This window comes from Nylanderia fulva, unplaced genomic scaffold (assembly GCF_048542155.1).
Source record: "Nylanderia fulva isolate GAGA-0341 unplaced genomic scaffold, ASM4854215v1 Scaffold363, whole genome shotgun sequence".
NCBI classification, from domain to species: Eukaryota; Metazoa; Arthropoda; class Insecta; order Hymenoptera; family Formicidae; genus Nylanderia; species Nylanderia fulva.
The window spans coordinates 53,467-75,593 of NW_028190437.1; the positions used below are offsets into that span (position 1 = coordinate 53,467).

General features: G+C 38.2%; 1 protein-coding gene across 1 annotated transcript; it reads right to left on the bottom strand.

Moving 5' to 3' along the window:
- Positions 1-19,280: 19,280 nt before the first annotated feature.
- On the bottom strand, positions 19,281-19,922 carry LOC146722142 (uncharacterized). Its single transcript, XM_085485385.1, has one exon. It carries the CDS (start codon positions 19,920-19,922, stop codon positions 19,281-19,283), a length of 642 nt encoding a protein of 213 aa, XP_085341511.1.
- Positions 19,923-22,127: the final 2,205 nt, after the last annotated feature.

Genomic DNA, 22,127 nt, shown 5'->3' on the forward strand with positions numbered 1-22,127 from the left:
GTCTGCGAAATTTTTATCATCGCTTGGAGGAATTGCTGGATATTTAAATTTTAAGAGATTCTTTCTGGATTTTTAAAAACCAGAGGCGGTTTAGTCCTTCAGGGAAAATTTCTCAAATCTTTTTATCGGATTCCCGAAAAGGGAAAAATGCCAATGATAGATCACCAGTTAGATTGTAGGGAACAAATTGTAGGATTGGCGAGGATCAAATCGGGTTGGATCAGATAATTTAATTTTTTATTTTTCTAAACTGGACATCAAGTAAGTGTTTTATGTTACAAATTACTCAAATGAGTTTTTTATTAAAATCCCACTTTCTGGCTAAGAAAACCTAAACTCGGTTGTTCTATTGAAGTGATTTTCGGTTATCGAATTCGATCAGATGATATTAAATATAGTTCTGTTATTCGTCATCTTGATGAACAAGCCTTAATAAACATATCTGAAGTCTTTTGAAAATCCACCGAAAAGATAAATATAATTATTTAAAGAAAATATTAATTAAATCGTTTTACGGAATTCAGAGGAAAAACTTTGAGCCCAAAATTAGCTGGAATTGAACTTAACGAAAAAAGCCTTCGGAATTACTTCGAGAAATTCGTCATTGTCTGGGGATCTTTAGCGGATAGTGTTTTGCAAATGATTTGGCTTAACGCTTACCACATAAATTCAAACGACTTTAGCCGTAGTAGAAAGTTCCTCTTGTTAAACTTGCGGAATAGCCGATAAAATTGCTGATCGGGACGGCGGTTTGCAAGCGCGGAAAGTTTCCAATAATGAAATAATAAATCTTCGGATTTTCGCGGATTTGCTACGAAGAATCGAAGCTCTTGAAGTTTCTCGTCGTCGAGATTGTTCCAAAAGCCCGGTTTTAGAGAGAATAGAAGATTTAGATCGTTATCGCGTAACAAAGACAAATCAAATAAAGATATTAAAAAACATCAATTTGCTTTTACCATAAGAAGTTTGGTGATAAGGCTAAAACGATGTACTTTACCTTGTTCTTGTCCCCAAAACATTTGGCTTTACAGGAAAACTAAAAACGCCGTTAAGACTGAGGCTGCTTACGACGGTTTGTTTCTAACATCGCCTCAATTATTTCGACAGACATTCAAATTTGAATTTTCTTGTCGATACGGGGCTGATAATACGTTGTTACCTAAAAGGTTTTATTGAAACCGGTGGCATACTAATTTAAAAACTTTTTTGCCGCAAATGGGACTCAAATTATTTCTTACGGTTCTAAAACTTTAAATTTGAACCTCGGTCTTAGGAGGAAATTCAATGGAAATTTTGTGTCGCGGATATCAACGTTCCCATTTTAGCGCCGATTTCCTTTGTCATTTTAAATCTCCTGATTGACATTAAAAACAAGAAATTGATTGATAACTGTTACCGGTCTTATGAATACTGGAAAAATTCAAGAAGTTGCGCTTTGTCAATTTTTACCACATCTCCCTGATTCTGTGTACCACAAATTTTTAACCGAATTTTCCCGGACTCACCCGTTTTTTTTCCCCAATTTCCCCGGTAAAAAAAACTGGTGGACATCATATCTTTTCGAAGGGTTTCCAAATTTCGACTCCCGAAGACTTTCTCCCGAGAAAATAAATGGCCAAGAAGAATTTAAGTCTATGATGGGCAAGGAATTTGAGGCCTTCAAGCAGCTCCTGGGCAGCCCCTCTACAATGGTACCTAAAAAGGAACAAAATTTTGGAACTGTGTGGGTTATCGTTTCACTCAATTCAGTGATATCCGGATCGTTTCCCCCTAATATTCAAGATTTTTTTTCTCACTTTTTGGAGAATAATTTTTTTAAAATGACTTAGTTTAAAAGGTACTATCAAGACCCGTCGTTTTAAAGAAAATTCAAAAACAGCTGTCACTACTCCATTTGGGGTTTTTTTAATTTTTCGTAAAACCTTTCGGTTTACGAAACGAGCCCCCAAAAAAATTTTCAAAGGCTCATGAACTCTTTTACTTAAGATTTGAGTTTTGCCTGTTGTTATCTTGAGACATTTTTTCGCTTTTTAAAGACGAGAAAGAATTATTGCTCATTACCATTATTTGATCCCGTCTTAAAAGCTGGAATGACCAAAACAAAATGTCCCTTTTAAATTTTGGTCAAAACGAGATTTTCTTTTCTTGGTTACTTTAGTTTCTAACCCAAGAGTTAAACCAATCCGAAAAAGTGAAACAAATTTTTTATTTCCTAAACCAAGACCCCTTTAAAGAAATACCCAGATTCTTAGGAATTATCAATTTTTATCGCCCCTGTTCAAAGGGTGCTGCAAAATCAAGCTCTGTTAACAGAATATTTAAAGGACAGTCGCAAAAAGAGATAGAAAAATTTTTCTTGGGTAAAGAAGCGGAATTAGCTTTCGAGTCATGAAAAAGAAATTTTACAAGTTACACCCCTTTCACCGCTCCCGCTCCTCTTTTTTTTAATTGTGATGCTTTGACTTTGCGTTGGGGCTCACTTGAAAAGTCTATTACGACGATATAAACCAAAGCATTTTCTCAAAGAAATAGAAAAGCTCAAAGAAATTTAGCATTTATAGAGAAATTCTTACTTTTTATTTGGCTATTAAACATTTCCGGCTTTTTGTTGAAGGAAGAAAAACTTTTTATCAAAATGATCATAAACTTTGATTTTTGCTTCCGTCAGAAATTGGAAAAGCGTCACCAAGAAGATAGCAATGGATTTTTATTGCTAAATTTCTCTACAAATATTCCTAATTTCTGGAAAAATAATTTCGTTGCTGATGCTTGCAAGAATTAAATCTTTTTCAATGCTATTATTTTTCTTTAGAAAAAATTGTAATTATCAGAAGAAGATGAAGAATTAAAGTTTTATTTCTTCAAATTCTTACTCTGTTAAAAAAACTTATTTTTCAGGATCAACCATACCTATTTTTTGTGTTTGCTCTTCGAAATTAATTCGCCCATAGTTCCTAAACTCTTACGAAAGGGAAAATTTTTTGATGTTTTTCATGGATCGCTCACCCCAGGGGTAGATTGACATTAAACAATTACTACTGAAATTCTTTTTTGGCCTTCTTTGAAAAAAGTGTAAAGGAAGGGACTCGAATTGTCTTCCATGTCAACGTCGAAGTTTAAAGACACCCAAGAATTCTCCAATTAAGTTTGCAATTCCTGATAAAACGTTTTAGCAGTGTTTTAGACTTTGTTGGCCCCTTCCTATTGTCAAAATTCCGTTATTGTCACTATGATTGATGTTTTTCCAGATGGCCTGAAGCTTTCCTATTTTGAGTTTTTCGTGAAAACTGTTTACAACATTTTTTTCACTTGGGTAGCGCTTTTTGGGTTTCCTATCGTTTACAACAGATCAAGTCCCCCGTTTTGAAGCAGCTTTATTCAAAGCTTTAACAAACTAATTGGCTGTAAAAGGATTAGAACTTCTGCTTATCATCCTGCTTCAAATGAATTCTGGAAGATGCATAGAACTTTGAAAACAGCGATTATGTGCCACGAAACAACCAACTGGATAGAATCGTTACCTTCAGTTCTTTTGGGATACGTTCGTGTTTCAAAGAAGATTTAAAAAGCTTCACCAGCAGAACTTCTTATGATCCACTTTCGTATTCCTGGAGAATTTTTCATTGAGAAGATTTTTCTGCAGATCCTGAAATCTTCTTGAAAACACAGGATTCATATGAGGAATATCAGATCATCTCCTACAAGTCATCATTGCAAAAGATCACCTTTCGTTACAAGAATCTTTTTGATTGTACTCATGTTTGGATTCGAGAAGATGCTGTTAGGAAGTCACTACAACCTCCTTATTCTGGCCCTTTTCCTATGAGAAACGTATCTCTGATCATTTATTTGCAGTTAACGTTTCAGGAAGATTGTCAATATTCGACAGAACGTCTCAAGCCAGCCTTCATTCCTAGAATTCAGATTCTTCTGAACTTTCTACCAGATCTTCAGCTCCTGTTTCTGCTACTTCAAATCCTTCCTTCTTCTTCTTCTACTGTTGGAAAAGCTCTACGTACCTACCCACCAAAAGAAGAAGAAAGTCCATTTTGCAACGAATATCGTCACTGGGGGGGAGTACTGTAGCATTCATCATCCACACCTTTCATTTACACTCTACACTTTTATTACACCTTACACTTTTCACTGCACTTTTTCACTTTTTACATCTTTATCATTTGTAATAACTTCAATTCATTAACATATTTTTTTTTAAGAAAAAAAATATATTTCCATAACAACACATTAAATTTTTTATTTGTTATATTTAATTCTTTTTTGCTTTCGCTTTATACTTTCAATGAATAAACATTACTTTCTTTTTAAATCATACCACCCTTTCCCTATAGTCTGTATAATAAGGTTTTTAAACATCAAAAATTGATACAGTCAAGCTCTGTAGAAAACCCAGAACTGAAGGGCATCAGGACAGATAGAAAAAAAAAGTCTTTTAAACATCCCCAAGGGCCCTTTTTTTAAAATTTAACGGTAAAAAAAACCTATCTGCATGGTAAAGCCCCGGGGCACGAGGAAAGATGAACAGAGCACAACCGGAACCTCTCTCACGGGGAAATTGAGATCGGAGGCACCCAAAAATATCGGCACCTATCTCGGGGAACGGGAAAACTCTCTAATGGACCGATCAGGGACCCATCTGGAGACCATGGGTCGGTCAAGGAGTTGATGCAGCTGGCCTTCCGAGACAGACAACTTGGGGTTTGGGGATTCCGAAGACCACAAAGGGCCCCTTGGGCAACAGCGGGGGAAAACTCTCAGGGAATCAGCGGACGTGTTGAAGCAGATGCTGGTGGCGATGCAGAGGAAACACGACCAAATGGGGCAGCAAGCAGTGCAACACGACAAGTTAAGTCAGAAACCCCAAAACTGTTAGCCGAACAGGGGGAAAGGGGAACCCCCAGCGCAAAGGCGGGTGGACGAAGCGAGGGGGGGTCCGCACGATATTTCCCCCGGGTGTGTCACCGTCCTGGAAAAAGGGACGGCCCCTCGGACGGAGTCGTGGTCGTCAGGATTGGCGGTGCAGGCGTGGCCCACCAATTTTCCGGAGTTGGGTTTGGGCACGGAGAACGACAACGTTCACTCCTGGGTCCGGAGGGTGGAAAAAAGTGGACAGGCCCAAAAAAAAGCGACGGACGGGGGCAACGTTGGGGCGGCATCCACCCAAGTGACCAAGTCGGCCAGGAGAGGTTCGCCCCCCCAAAGGGGGACACGGCCGTGGAATCCGGTCGGCTTAAGGTCAGAAATGCTAAAAATATTCGTTTGGGAAAAATACCTTTTAGTACATAAAAAAATCAAAAGACGGGTTAAAATTTGGGTCCCCGAGTCAATGGTGAAAATATGTTGCGAGTCCATCACGACGATTGGCTCACTGCGGCCTAAAAAAAAACTTTCCAAAGTTTTATCAGAATTTTGGTTTCCGACCATGCAAAAAAGAGTATATGAGTACGTGAAAAAAATGTCCACCTGTATTATGTCAAATATTTCTTTGAATCGCTTTGAGGGAGAAACACAGCTATCCCCTTTTCCCCACGATGCCACTTGATTTACTGCTGTTAAAACCACTTCGGTCCATTTCAAGAATCTGGGATAATTTCAAACATTTTTTATAGTAATGGGATGCTTTTTCAAGTTTTACTTGGTTTTCCCCTACAAAATCTACGGGGGACTAAAGTCATTGCTTTGCTTTTATAACATTATATCGGTTTTTGGAAATCCACAAGAATAGTTCAGATAGAGGCAGGGTCTTACGTCGAAAAAATTTCTTAGAGTTCATAAAAAAGAAAAATATCAAACATAAAAAGGTTGGGGGTGGAAAGCGCCATGGGCAAACAGTAGGGGTTAAAGAGGGTAAACCGTTTCTTTAAAGTCGCCCTCATAAATTAATTTTTCACCGAGTGAGGGGGAAAAGAGCGACTGAATTTTTTATGCAGTACGTTATTAATAATACATACCTTTCCCCCCAATTAAAGCTAGTCCAGCAAAAAATAATTTTTGGCTTCGATCAGCGTAGCCACAGCAATAGCTCCCTAGCTGGTTTACGCAAGCCAGGTGGACATTGACTCTTCAGAATTATACTTTTCCCAATAATGCACCGTCCAGGAAGTCGCATGGCCAGTAACCCCCTCAGCAGATGCGTGGCCCATGTAGACGGTTTTCCATTGGAGGGGGTTTTAAGAGTTTTTACAGCTGCCCGCCAAGGGAATTCGGGGAAATCAGTCAGCATCTAGAAGTAGAAAATAGTGATAAAAATTTTAGTTAAATGACGGTTTGGTATATAAAAAAATAAAGATAGACCCTTTTTCGTAATTCCGGAGTCAATGGTGACAAAAATGTTGCGTGTCCACCACGATGATAGCTCACGCGGCGCTGAAAAAAAACAATCAAAGCCTTAGTAAAAATTTCTGGTTTCCCACAATGAGAAAAAGAGTACAGGATTATATAAATAATTGTCCCCAACCCGCGTGATGTCCCCAAAAATTTTTTCAAATCGTTTTTTAGGGGGAAAAACAACTGTACCCTTCCCCACGATGCCATTAATATTATTAACATTGACCACTTGGTCCCTTACAAAAAATCTGCAGACAATTATAAAACATTTTTTAAAAATAATTGACGCCTTTACGAGATTCACATGGCTTTTTCCTACAAATCTATGGGACCCAAAGAAGGGTTTTAAATTTTTTTAATAACATAATATCAGTTTTTGGGAAGCCTCAAGAAATAGTATCAAAATAGGGGGGGGGTATTACAAATTTAAAAAAATTTTAGAATACATTAAAGACAAAAAAATCAAGCATTTGGAAGGTTTCGGTGGCAGCACCTTGGGCAAATGGTTTTGGTTTTAGAGGGTGAATAGATTTTTTAAGTCATCTCTCACCAAATTAATAGATACTCCAAACGAATGGAAAGAAAAGGTTAAACACAATGCAATTGTACTTAACATACTTACATTCCCCATAAAGGCTAATCCGGCCCCAAAAAAATTTTTTTTGGCTTCGACCAACGTGGCCACAATAATAGCTCTCTAGCCAGGTTTAGCAAAGCTCTCATCAAACTGACGTGAATCTGGAAAAAGATAGAGAAAATAGGAGAGAAAAGCATTGCGGGCAACTGAGGTAGTCAGAGAAAATAAAAAGATGTATCGGGACAATCATTCCAAGAAACCGACAGTGTATAACATAGGAGATTGTATTCTCGTTAAAGGGGCGATCGAGGGGGAAAAAAGGAATCAGGGGAAAATTAAAAACCCAAATTTTTAAGGGCCTTATCAGATTTCAAAGATTTTTAGGAAACCATCGGTACGTAGTGCCCGGATGTTGGGTTTCCAAAATAACCCAAAAACCCTTTGAACACTATACTATCTTGCGATCGTATTAAACCAAAGGGTCAAGGCGCCGGAAAAAACCCATAGAATAAGTGTTAATTAAATGTTAAAATGATTGTAGTAAATATAATTTAAAAGTATGTTATAAAAGTAGTAAGGGAAAAAGAGAAAAAAAAAAAAAGAAAGAATGTTTAAATCGATAACGTGTCTAACGGATGTACAATGATAGGCTAGCCCCCCATGTTTTGTTCATCATTAAATATTTTTATTGTAAACTTACTAATTTGTTTAAAAAAAACTTTGGGCGAAATTTCCCTATCAGGTGGCCGAGCTGGGAAGATATATGCGTGTTCCGGGGGGAACTCGTCATATTTCGTATTTACCCTTTCACAACTGTTCTTGCATGCGCATCCCAGCAGGGCAAAAAAAGGAGGTAACAGGAGTGGGGCATGTTCGAAGACCCTGCTCCAAAAAGCCGGCGACTAACGGTCACTCTCTTTTGAGAAGCGCTATATAGTTGTGATAAAAAATATACGTGCGGGAGTCATTAGTTTGTATTTAGGAAAAAATTGATTAAGAAAGTTTGAGTAATTTAAAACCAATTTAATAGCGCAGCCGAGAAAAAACGAAGTTAAAGAGGATCAGTCCTTCCGTACCTTGCTCGAGTGGCCCAATGAAGCATCAAAATTATCTTAAAACATTATATCACAGTATAGTTTTTAAAAATATCGTCCTCTTTGAAAAAAACCCTACAAATTTTAATTCCAAATAACGCTGTGACTATCGAAATTACATCGGACGGCTTTCTGCAAAAAAATTTTTAAAAGGGAATCTTACACCCCAAATGTGCCCAAACATTGTATTAACATGCCCAGAAATAAATACGCTCTTGTATAATTATTAAGCTTTATTCTTTTTTTTTTTTAATTTAATTAAATAGATTTTAACACCCCAAGTAGCATACAAAATTTAAATTAAAAACCCAAAAAAAAAAATCTTATTTAAATATCAATCAACGGTTTTGTACTACTATTAATATGAATTCTTTATCGGGTGCCACCATAATTTAATATTTATGTATATTATATTTCCTCGTCCTCGCCCGGGGCCCAACGTCCGCGACCAGCTCGCGACCATGAGCGGGTTTTTGTTTTAGGGAAAAACAAAAATGAAATTTAAATTAAAAAAAAACTTTACATTTGTTTTTTTTTTAATTTTTTAAAATTTAAAGGGAAATAATTTTTTTTTTATTTTTATTTACGTCTCATGTTATCATCTTCTTTTTTAAACCACCATTGCAGGCAATGGTGGTTGCGAGGGTTTTGAGCTCCGGTTTTGCAAACTTTTGGAATACAAAGCAGGAGCAGTTGCTTTTACACTTTCGAAGTATGTAAATATTGTAGATATGGGACGCGAATCTAAAAAAAAAAAGGAAAATATTAGCAGGGAAAGGCGTTTTCAAGGCCCCAAAATAGAAAGGGGATACAAAAGGGGTACTGAGCAAACTTGCAAGAAACCGCTTAATAAAGGGGAGATCGCTTTTAAAAAGGGGTATCCAATAAAATAAGTATTAGCTAAAAACAAAACCGAACAAGGGGGGGCTTAAAAGGTTTTGCGAAGGTCTTGGGAATCAAAAAATACGGGGGCAAGAAAAACCGTTTTTAAAATAAAAAAAAAAACCTTTGGGAATACAAATTATTTTTCCCAAAACCCGAATAAAGCCAGGAAAAAAAGGGGGGCCGGAAAACCAAAAAATTTTAAATTAATTTTTAAAAGGGGTTAGAATATTTTTTTAGATTTAAGTCGTAGTTGAATAGTAAACGTAGAGAAAAAAAAAGAATGTATCCGAAACCCCCTCGCCCCAAGCGATATTTTAATGTTAGCGCCCCGTATTAAAAATTTTTTGTTTTTCATCAACTACCAAATTTTTTACGTAATTAAATTTAAAACTTAGAAAATTTTCTTCGACCCTAACTAGCCCAAAATTTTTTTTAATTATTTCACCCAGTTTCGACCTTTTTGGGTTTTTTTATTTTTTTAAAATAAAATTTTTAAAAAATAATATTACACAATAGTTTTTTAAAAAATACGAAAAACCCCTTTTTAAAGGGTTTTTAAAATTTAAAAAAAAAAAATAAAAATTTTTTTAAAAATTATAATTAAAGGGAACAACGGAAAAAACCCGGTGTTATTAAAATCGAAAGTTAAAAGTTAAAAGAGGGAAAAACTCCCACGTTATGATGTAAAATTTAAAAAATTAAAAAAGAACAGTCCCACGTTATGAGTTCGTCAACGACAAATTTTTTAACGGCCCCCAAAACAATTTTATTATTTTTGGGCGAAAATTTGTCAAATTCTCGGGGTTTTTTGTATTAAAATATTGTCAGCTTTTTTATGAAAAACATTTACAAAATTCCCCTTTCTTAATGTTTCTTTTTGTGTAAAAGGGGCGTGTTTTCCCCAACCCAAATTTTTTTTCCCAAAAAACCCAAACGTGTTTTTCCCCAGAACCAAAAGTTAGATCATTAATTTAATATTCTGGCAGGTTCCCTTTACTCTGTGCAAAATTTTTTTTTTTCTTTTTTCCAATGTATGAGCTTTTCAATTTTAAAATTTTAAACTGTTTTACTAAATTCGTTTTTTAAAATAAATTGGGGGTTAAATTTTTCCCCCTTTTTTTTCGCCTATTAATTTTTTTTTGGAAAAATATAAACGACATTTATGTAGATTTACAAGTGCCCTTTTTTTAAAACTTCCAAAAATCCTTAACTAGGGGGGTGGAAAATTAAAAAAAATTCTTATCTTGAGCCCAATTCCATTAAAATTTTTTGTTTTTAAAACATTACTTAAACTGTCGTTTTATCCGTTGTGACCGTTAAATTCCTATTTTTATTCAGTACATTAATTTTTTTTTTACAATATTAAAAAATTTACCCAAAAAAAAACTTATTAAAAAAATTTTTTTACAACTCAATATTGTTTTAAAATTTGTTCGTTACGAAAAATTGCATGGTCAAAAAAAATTTTGGGGAAATCGTTTTAAATTTTTTATACTTGATGGGAGGGACCAAAAGAAAATGATTTTCCCAAAAAACATGGGGTTTTCCTTTAAACCAATAGTTGTAAATTTACCCATGGAAAAAACTTTTAAAATTTAAAAAAAATTTAAAAATAAAAATTAAAAAAAAGAATTGGGGTCTCTTTTATGAAATTAATTAATTGAGGAAAAGTTAAAATTTGGGGGCGAGAGTTGTAAAAAAATCTCGTCCGGCGGATATCGTCGAATTACGCCCCCCTGATCACCCAAACAGAAACCCAAAAATTTAAAAATTTTAATTTTTTAAAAAAAAATTTTTATCCTTTAACTTTTAGTCATAACAATCTCTAACCGAAAAAAAGCCGGGGTATTAAAATTTTTAATAAAACTTTAAAAATTATCATAATTTTAAAAAGTCTTCTCAAAAATAAAAAGGGAAGAAAAAAACCCCTTTTTTTTAAAAAATTTTTTTCTATCAAAAAAAGGCAAAAAAAAAAAAAAGGGGGGCTCCCTCCAGATCATTCGTTGGGAAAAAAAAATTTAAGAAAAACCCGCCCCTTTAAATCAAATGAATGTATTTTTAAACCCCCCAAAAACCGTACATTTTAAATGAAAAAAATGCCCCTGTTACTCTCCCCCTTTTATATTTGCGCCCCCCTGGCCCGTACACATTGTTTCCCAATAACCCCAAATTTATATCCCCGTGTACCCCTAACCCCTGAGTGTCTTAAAACTTTTACAGCCACGAATATGTGGGAAACTTTTCTTTAACGGCCTTTTCACCCCCCAAAAAAACCCCCAAAAATATGGAAATCAAATTTCCCCGACCGATAAAAAAACAAAAACCCTGACTTACTAACTACAAAAAAAAACTTGCCTATAATGAGGGGAGAAAAACCCCCCCGACCAACGAAAAATTAAAGGACTAACATTACCAGCCAATAACCGTCTATAGCAAAAAATTTTCCTTTTAAAAATCTCACCAAAAAATTGGGAAACAAAAAATCATAGCAAATGCGTAAAAAACATTATATCCGTATAAAATCAAAAGAAACTATAGTATGCAAGGAGAGTGCGAATTGATTTTTAAATTTTAGTAGGGACAGTTAGAAATTTTTCCTGAAAACTTTTAAAAAAAATTTTACTATAGCTAGGCAACGTAAAAGGGAAATTGATAATTTTTAACTTTTTCCAAAATCCCATTTTTTAAAAAATTTCCCAAATTTAAAAAAGGAAAATACCAAAATCTTTTATTAAGTAGTACATAAATGATGAAAAAATTTTAGGAAAAAAAAAACACGTTTTTTATGTGAATCGGTTTACTCCCCAAAAAACATCAAAAAATTCAAAAGGGGGTTCTAAAAAAGACGGAAAAAAACCCCGTTACTTCCCCAGAAGCATGATGCAATGCATGATGAAACGGGGAAACACGTTGAAAAACCAAAAAACCCATTATAAAAGGCCCCCTTTTAAAAAATAAAATTCCGAGAATACATAAAAAAGTCAGAGCCCCATAGCGTGAGTCATCAAAGAACCGCTATCGCCCCGGAAAAAAAGGGTTTTGGAAAAACCGTTGCGATGGTCCCCAAAGGAACCCGCTATCGCTACTGAGAACCCATCTTCCGGGACTTAACCGACGCAATTCAAACCAGGAACAGATTCCCCGGGTTTACTTCCCGGCAATCTCTTTGCCATTGGCTAACCGCATCCCCCGATGGAGAAGGAGCCACATTTTCGGTAAAAAACCCCCTGCACCCAGGGGGGACCGGCAGTGATTTCGTCGCAAAGGGGGTTCCCCGTCAATCAACAATAATAGCAGTCAACCAGAAAATTTTTTACGGGGGCCCCCAAGAAAAGGCACGCCCCCCTTTGGCCCAAAGGGGGCCCCAGGCTCCTAGATCTTCAGACTCAAGGGGAAAAAACCAGTACGAAGTGTCCCCTACAAGGCACAAAGACTTTGGGGTAACCTTGTAGTTTTTAAGCCATTCACATATCCTAAATGTAAAAAGCGACGGACATTTTTTAATTTAACTTTAAAAATTTTTTAAATTTTCCAATTTTAAAACTCAATTTACATTAAAATTTTGAACTCTAAAATTTTTTTTTAAAAAGACAAACCAAAATATTCTCTCATTCCCCATATTATTCGATCCACAAAAAGCATCTGCCACGTCTGCTTTTTAAACGTGGTTTATTCAATTTTTTTCTCCAAACTTTTTTTACTTTTTAAAAACCCTATCGTATTTTCAATCTATTATAATAAATATACTTTACTTTTTTTTGTTTTCAGCTTTTTAAATTTGTATAACCCTGTACCCCCCCCAATTTTTGCAAATTTTAATACCGCTTATTCCTCTGTACACATTGAAACATACCCCTTTAGAAGGGGGACATTCGCAAGTAACCCCTTTAGGTGCCTTTTTTGAAAAGGGAAAAAAAGCATGCTATTAAAAACAAGGGGCCCAAAAACCCGGAAAGGATAAACCCCCCATTTTCTATTCTTTTACGTTTTTTTACCTTGCATTTTCCCCAAAATTTTTTGGGAAAACTTACCACACCAATGACAGTGATCTTTAAGGGGGTATTTTTTTCATTTGAAAAGTATACCCCCAACCCCCCTTTTCAAACCCAAATTTAAAAATCCCCCTGTCATAAGGAAAATTTTTTTTTGTACGTTTCTGAGAGGCACTTTTAGAAAATGAACGTATGCTTTGTTTTAAGGACCAAAATTTCCCGGGAAAAACCCGTTTTTTTCTTCCCCCACCCCTGCTTTTTCCCTCTCTGCTTTTTAAACCCCCAAACAAATTTATTTAAAAACCAAAGAAGAGGTCTTGTATTACTAAGAATTTTACTTCGTTTTTTAAAAAACTTTAATCTTTGATGCAAAAAAGTAAATTTTTAAAATATTCTTAAAAATTTAAACACGTATAGCCCCCCTTTCCCTTTTCCACTTTTTTTAAAATTTTTTTCAGTTTTTTTTTAATTAATTCTAATTGATACAAGCAAAAACAAATTTAAAGGGGGTTTGAAGGGATTTTTTTTTCCTCGAAAAGATTCCCCTTTATCCCCTTAAAAATTTTCAAAACAAGTAGATAAACGACAAAAAGTAGTCATACTCGTTACTTTTGATTTTTTAATTCTTTCGGGTTTATAAAACGTATTATTCAATAAATTTTTTAAACCCCTTTAGAGGCCCCCCCCTTCCCCGAGGAAGAATCAAATTGATCGTAAAAAAAAAAACGTCTCCATGACACCCCGAACTTTGGGAAAAAGGGGAAAATTTAAATTACTGTCCAAATTTTTTCCACGCGAGAAATTTTCCCCCCCTTTCCAGAGTTTATTCCCCTTTAAAAAAAAACCCCTTTCCCGCACATTGATTATTCCCCCCCCGCAATTTCCGGAGCCCTTTCCCTTTTTAGAGTCAATACGTTAAAAAAAAAACCCCCTAACCCTTTTCTTTCCGATCCGAATTTATATCCAGATAAAAGCCAAAAAATTTTGAAATCGTCAAATACGACCCTTTTTTTACTTTTTAAACCCCAAAAAAAAAATTTAATTTTTGACGGGGACACCGGAACCTCACATCCGAGACACTGTAACTTCGTCTCAGAAAAGCTCAGGCCCGACTTCCCCTTCTTTTTTTACTTCCCTTTTAAAAACCTAAAAATTCTAAACAGGAGCTCAGAATATTGTAATTTAAATTTCAAGCCCCCAGAATCACGTGGGGACCAATAACTTTTATACTTTAAAGGTTTTAAAATAATAAAGAATTATACTTGAAAAATTCTTTTTTAAAATCGACCCAAACCCGTAGTTCCTTCTTGTCCGATCCCAAAAATTTCGATCTTAAAATTTTTCCGGCTTCCCTGGGTACCCCCGGCCTAGCGGGGGCCCAAAAAAAAATAGAACCCGTTTTTTAAAAACCCACCGAGGTAGACGGAGAGAAAAACCTTTTTGTGCAAAAGGGGAATTTTTGCCGGGGGGGAAAAATTTTTTGGACGAAAAAACCAGTGTCTTTTGCGTGTGCATCGAGGGCGCAGGACAGGGGGGGTAAAGGAGTGGGGCACCGTTCCGGCTCTGCTCTAAAAAGCCCGGGAAAAAACGGTTCTCTTTTGAAAAGCGCGATAAAAAAATCGTTAAAAAAACGCGGGAGTCATTAGCAAAATTGTAATTTAAGAATTAGTGAAAAAATTGTCTAAAATTTTTTTTTAAATTTAATGAGTCGTTTTCAATTTAAATTTTTTTTTTAAATCATACCATCCTTACTTATAGTCTGTAAAATAACGCTTTTCAATAATATACGTATCAGTATGAAATTTACATCCCCAAAAAACACAAGTCCCCCTTAAAAAAATATTTTTCCCCCAATTATGTAGATTCAAAATTTTTTAAAAAGGGTGTAGGGGTTTTTTTACTGTAAAAGCAATTATTCGAAATTTAAAAACAAAAAAGATTTATTTAGGATAAGAATGTAAATTTTTTTTTTTTTTTTTGTATGGGCTATGTAATAGGTAGATACATTTTTCTAATAGTACGGGCCCAAAGATAAATAAATAAAATTTCTTTTGTTTGGCAAGAATTCGTACGTGCCCAAAAGGTGTTTTTTGGGGGGCACCCGTTTTTTTTTTTGGGTGTTAAAAGCACGAGAGAAAAACCCCCAGTACATCAACAAAATTACATGAATATTTTTGGGGGAAAAAAATAAAAAAAAAAATTTTTTCGATTAATTTTTTTAATAACCCCCCAATAACCCGCTTAAGTTTTCTTTTTCAAGTTTTGGAGGGGAAATTCAGCAGAATTAAAAAAAAACTAAAACCCTTCTAAATTTTTTTAAATTTTTTTTTTTGGGCCCTTTTTAGTTTAAAGGGAAATATGTTTACTTTTTTTCGACTTGCATGGAAGCATATAGCGAAAATTAGCTTTAATGTGATGTTGCGTTGTTATGTCGTTTTATGCCCTTTTTTAAAAAGTTAAAAAAGAAAAAACACTTTTTCATAAGTGCATAAGCAAAAATGCATAAGAAATTATGCAGGCACACGCTCCCCTTTTCGACGTAGACGTCCCCCATCCAATCAGAAAATTTTTTTTTTAAAAAATTTAAAAATTTTTTATTAGGGAAAGGGGGAAATCGTACTCGAATTTTCGGAAAAAATGTGAACCTGCATGAGATTTTTTTTAATTTCTTTAAAAGGGAAAAATTTCAGACAGTGAAAAAATGGCGCCCGGCCACGTGAGCGTTCTCGCCGCACCCCTTTTTAGTCCCGATTACTCTAGGGCCGATTTTTTAAAGTGAGGATTTTTCCCGCAATAGTTTTCCCCCACTTTTTTTAAAAATCTAACAATAATTTATTGCAAAAAACAAAATCTAGCCCCGACTAACTTAATATCACACACGAGGGTAATTCTGTATATTGGGCGGAATTTAAAAAAATAGGAAGAAGGTTGAGTCGAAGGACCCCCCCCTGGCGTCGATGTCGACCGCTTCGCCATTGCGTATTTCCCCATCTGAGAAATTTTGGGGGGTGGCCGCCACAGTACTCCCCCTCTAGGATCGCAGCGATGCGAAGGGAAATTTTCCCCCGGATGTCCATCTCTTTTTGGGGGGGGAAATTTCTCCAGTTCCTAAATTTTGATGATCTCCCCCCTTTGGGGGGGGGATAGTTTTCCCCTCTCACTCTCGGGGAAAGGGTGGGGTTTTGCCTACGGTGTTTATTTCCCCCAAAACGTCCCCCTTTTTAAATCGATTCTGGGAAAGGAAAAAAAAAGGTTTTTTTTGTTTTTCGAAAAGGCCCCCTTTGGGGGGCAATTCCAAAAGGGGCCCCCGGGGGGTAAAAACCCAAAGAACACTGCGTAGCGTCCCCCCGGGCCTTGGGAATTTAAGGGGGTTTATTTGCCCTGTGAGGCCCGCGGTTTCGTCTTGGGTAACCCTTCCCTCCCAAATTTTCCACGAAGTTTTTGGGGGGGCCCATCGGATCTTCGTAGGTGAAGATTCTCCGGGGATTTTAGGGGGGGGTGCCATAAATAGCCCCCGCCGCTGAGGTTTTTTTTGTCCTCCTTTTCTGATACCCAAAGGGCCCCCCTAAACCATTTTGGGGGGGGTATCTACCCAAATTTTGGTCCATGGCACTTTATCGTTTATTTAAGGGGCGGTTTCCATCTCCGATACCCCCCCTTTATTTCGGTGGTAGGGGGGGTTCTAATCCCCTGCTTTTTAATTAATTTTAAATAGGGGTCGGGAAAAACCGGGCTCAAAAAAGGGGGCCCCTGTGGGGTTTATTTGTTGGGATCCCTATTGCAAGATCCTGTTTTTAAAAAACGCGTCGACCACGTATCCGGTACAATCGGTTTTGGGGTTTTTTTTCTGGCCATCTTGTAGATCTATCAATCATGGTTAAGCAGTATCGGAACCCTCTTGAAGGAGGAAGGGGTCCCACTATATCTATGTGTATATGCGAGAATCGATCATTAGGTATCGGTATATACTCAGGATTACGTACATTATGCCTGTGGATCTTAGCTCACTGGCAGGCTAGGCATGTCTTTGCCATCGTGCGATGTCCTTCCTCATGCTAGGCCACACGAATTTTTGCGCGATCATCCTCTTCGTGGTACGCCGCTCGGGTGTGAAGCTCTGTGCGTGACGTTGAATATCTTTTTCCGTAACGATGTCGGAACGTATATTTTAATTTCGTCTGTGACGTCGCAGTAGATGGTCTTGTCTCCATCGTCCAAACAAAGTTTCTTCAAGGGTGAGCGCTGTGTTAGACTCGAGTAGCGTCTTTAGCTCTTCATCCTTCCGTTGCTCTTCGTATAATTCGTCCGTTGTTACTACTGTCGGCATGTCAATGGCTTCTACGCGTGACAACGTATCTGCTACCGTGTTCTCTTTCCCAGCGATGTACACAATCTTCGTGGTGATCTCGCTAATGAAGCTCAGTTGCCTCCTCTGTCTCTCGGATGCTTTGTCTAATGGTTTCTGGAATGCGTATTGTAACGGTTTGTGATCCGTTATGATTGTCACCTCGCGTCCTTCCACCATGTGTCTGAAAAATTTCAATGATGAATATATGGCTCGAAGTTCGCGATCGTACGTACTGTACTTTTGCTGCGTTTCGGACAATTTCTTAGAGAAAAAACCTAACCGTCTCCACGTTTCGCCTTGAAGTTGTTCGAGGACCGCTTCCATCGCCTTGCTGGAAGCGTTCGTTTTAATTGCTAGCTTAGCGTTCTCGAAAGGGTGTGCCAGTAGTTTCGTCTCTGCCAATCGCTTTTTACTCTCATAGAAGGCCTCTTCCGTCTCTGCTGACCAGTCGATAGCCTGTTTGTCTCTTTTCTTCTTACCAATCAGGTATCGGTTGAACGGCGCTAGAACTTCCACTGCATTTTTAATGAACCTATGGTAATAGTTTATCATGCCCAAGTATTTTCGTAACTCGACAGTATTGGTCGGTTTTTTTGTATTCAGTAATTGCGGTCACTCTCCTCTCTAGAGGTTGTATGCCGTCTTTGGTTACTTTGTATCTTAAGTATTCAATATCTTCTTCCGCGAAATTGCACTTTGCTACGTTGATCGATAAGCCAAACTTCTTCAAGCGTCTGAATATCTCTTCCAGGTGCTGCTTGTGCTCTTCTTCGTCCTTGGATGCTACCAAAACGTCGTCTATGTATGCGTGGCAATATTTCAAACCACGTAACGCTGTATCGATGAATCGTTGAAACGCTTGCGCGGCGTTGCGCAAGCCAAATGGCATTCGATTGAACTCGAACAGCCCAAATAGAGTTGTTACCGCAGTCTTATGCTTATCCTCATTGGCCACTGGTATCTGGAAATACGCTTTAATAAGATCGATTTTGCTGAATATTTTACATCCCGCCAAATGGTACGTAGTCTTGGATGCGCGGAAGCGGATACTTGTCCGGGACCGTTACACTATTCAGTCTGCGGAAATCCCCGCACGGTCTCCAACTACCATCTTACTTTTTGACTAGATGTAGCGGGCTGGCCCATTGTGAAGAAGATGGTTGGCAGATCCCCTGCTCCACCATCATCTCGAATTCCTTCTTTTGCTACTGCATATTTCTCCGGCGCAAGCCTGCGCGGTCGCTCTGCTAGCGGAGGGCCGCTAGTCATGATGTGGTGTTTTACCTTATGCGTTGTATTCGACAATGCCGTAAGGCGCGTGATCTCGATGTACTTTCTAAGTAAATCTTTTATTTTACAGCTGCTACTCACAGTTAATACGGAAAGCTGTGCAGCGTGACTGGGGCGTGTGCTGGTGAACAAGGTCGTGTGCTGGTCGACCAGTCGGCGATTTTTCAGATCCGGCAAAAGTCCATAGTGCGCCAGAAAATCGGCTTCAATTATCGGTTGTCTCACGTTGGCTATCACGAAATTCCAGCGAAAAGGTCGTCGTAGGCCGAGATCCAATACCAATGTTCTGCTGTCGTATGTAAATATTTCGGTATTGTTGGCTGCAAATAACTTTAAATCAGTAGGTCGGAGCGTACCACGGTTAGATTTCGCGGTATCGCGGAAACATCCGCTCCGGTATCGATCAGGTAAGTAGTGCCGTTTGTTCTATCGCGAATTTTCAGGCGTGCGCTCCCCGGGTTCCCGCCGACGACCGCCTGGCATCGTGGCGGTGGGCTTAGTTTTCCGACTTTTTTTCGTCCTTCCACGCGCATGGGCTTTCGCACTTATAGGCTTTGGCTCCAAATTTGCAGTGATAAAAGCAAAATTTGTTATCTTCTTTGCCGCGAGATTTGCTCCTCAATCGGTCTTTATATCCGCTGCGTCCTCGTGATCTGCTACGCGACCGGCTTCCGATCCGCTTGTTCAATGCCGCCATCTGTTTGGTTAGAGTGGCGATCTCGGTGGCCATCTTGCTGAGCACTCCTGTCTCAGCGGTGAACTGGCTGGACGGCCAACATGGCGGGTTTTGCCATGTCTAGAATTTTGTCAGCCTGGTTGGCTAACCTGCTCAAGTCGCCTACTTCGGATATAGATAAAATGGCGCGAACATTTTCGGGGAGTTGCTCGAGAAATATCGTGCGCAGGACCCCGTCAGTCACCTGCCCTTCCGCGAGATTACGCATTTTCTGTAGGGAGATGGACGGCTTGTTATCTCCCAACTCATGCGCGGTTAGTAATTTCCGCAATCGCGAAGCGCTGGTCTCGCCCAATACGGTGGTGAGACGTTCTTTAATTGCCGCGTACCGATCTACTTCCGGTGGAGACGTCACGATATCTGCGACCAAAGAAAGAATAGCCGGGTCTAAATGTAATATTACGTAGCGAAACCTGGTTTCGTCGCTTGTAATCCGATGAATGGCAAACGCCGCCTCCACTTGCACAAACCATAGCTGCGGATTCTCTTTCCAGAAAGGTGGTAGCCGCACGGTATTCGCCTCGATCGCTATGCTTCCTCTCGCGGGGGTGATCGGCAAGCCCGGTGTTCCGCTGTCGAGCGGGCCTTGCAAGTCCTTTGTCTCCGGCACGTTAGAAGTGTCGTTCGACCTGTCTGGCGTACGGTCCACTGGCATCCTCTTGGATGTCACTCTGTCCACTAAAAGTCACTTCGCGAAAAAAATGTTACCGGCGATCACGTCGAGGTCACCACTTATGGCGCTCAGGCCACGTGCGCGTTCTCGCCGACACGCCTTTTGAGTCCCGTATTACTCTAGGGCGCGATTTGTAACGCTGAGGATTAAGACAGCAATAGTTCCACCCACTTTATTAATTCTAACAATAAGTTTATTGTAAAAATACAAAATCTAGCCGCGACTAACTTAATATCACACACGAGGCGTAATCTCTCGTATATTAGGGCGGAATAATAATAATAGGAAGAAGGTTGAGTCGAAGCGACCTGCGTGAGCGTCGATGTCGATTGCTGTCGCCATCTGCGTATTTCCCCATCTAGGGAATTGGACAAGTGGGCCGCCACAAAAAGCAGCAGCATTCTGGAAAGTAACTAGATTCGGTGACGTATTTCTGGTGCAAGTTTTTGCTGTTTGAAGTTCATTCCTGTTGAACAGCAGGAAACCTATTTCATGGACAGCGCAGCAATTCTGTGAATTTACCAAACAATACTAGTTAGTTACTAAACTGCTGCTGTTTTTCACTGCTCATGAAATATTACCTTTATGCATACGTTTATAGACCAATCAAGATTCTTAAGGCCAGAGCACAGACTTTTGCATAACGCATAACGCATAAGCATAAGAAATTCGATTGGTTGAATTTCTTATGCATATGCGTTATGTAAAAGTCTGTGCTCTGGGTATTAAGCGGGGAGCACACACTCTTGCATAAGCGCATAAGCATATGCATAAAGCTAAGTCTACATTGGTCGTAGAATCGTAGATCGTAAGAAAATTGATCCAATCAGAGTCGATTATTTTCCTCACATTCAACTGTGATTGGATCAATTTTCTTACGATCTACGATTCTACGACCAATGTAGACCCGGCTTAAGAAATTCGATTGGTTCAATTTCTTATGCATACGTTTATAGACCAATCAAGATTCTTATGCTTACGCTTATGCAAAGTGTGTGCTCCCCGCTATATGCTTACGCTTATGCGTCTATGCAAAAGTTTGTGCTCCCCGCTTTATTGGCCCGTATTCATAAGGCGGTATTCATAGTCGTTCTTATATTTAAGATCGTCTTAAGACCTCGTTCAACCAATCAAATGGCCGCATAGCATCTCTTGATTGGTTGAACGATGTCTTAAGACGATCTTAAATATAAGAACAGACTATGAATACGGGCCCTTGTATATTATTTATGTTTAACGAGCAAAAGAAAGAACGATACTTTCTATATGAAAGCGAGAATAACGAATGCAACATGTGACATTAAGGTCGTTCTACATTAGTTGCAAATGGAGTCGCAAATCGCAAAAAATTAGCCAACCATAGTCGATTATTTTCTTAAATTTCAATTGTGATTGGTTAATTTTTTGCGATTTGCAACTTTGCGACTCCATTTGCAACTAATGTAGAACGACCTTAATGTTTCCATGCAATGTCGCGCGAAAGTAAGCATGGCGCTTTTTGTATGAGAGTGCGGCTGAATTTCCACTGAGCGCGTCAGGCCGCGCGTCACGAGTTTAAACCAATCAAAACACTTCTTTCCTTTTGTATTTGGCTGTCGCTTAGTATCAAAAGTATCATCTTACTTTTCGGCGCCGCTACATTGCTCGCCGCTCGCTGCATGACACCGCCTCTCGATCAGATAATGCTTTTATTACTAAGCGACTTAAACAAATAAGTCATCCGACATGCCCACATCGGTAAAATCACATCGTGCCAACCTTTCATAATAAAGTTCAGTTCATTTTAGTTAATAATCGATTTTGACGAATATGTACATAGTGTAAATATTTGATTAACATCTAGTCTACGCGCATTGATGAGTGTTCGAAAATCGAACGGCTAAACGCAAACTGAAAAGGCTTAAAAACATTATTGCATTAAAACTCATGCAATCGTGACATGCAACATGCATCATGCATCATTTTTTATTAATATTCTTTCAAATAGCCCTCGGCCGCACAGGTATACGTATACCCCGCGCCTGCGAAAAGGAAGCGCTTACGTCAAATCACCGATAATGGTAAACACCGCAGTCGCGCGAGAGGAGATACAATTTAGTCCCGATAACAACAAAACGACTATTTTTCTGAAAGTAAATAATTACACTAGACGCTCTTTCGACCTCAGCCGAACGATAGAATAAAGAG

Bases quoted from the DNA above. Each gene is read 5' to 3' on its own strand.
- LOC146722142 (XM_085485385.1), bottom strand. From the start codon at position 19,922: ATGCCAGTGGACCGTACGCCAGACAGGTCGAACGACACTTCTAACGTG.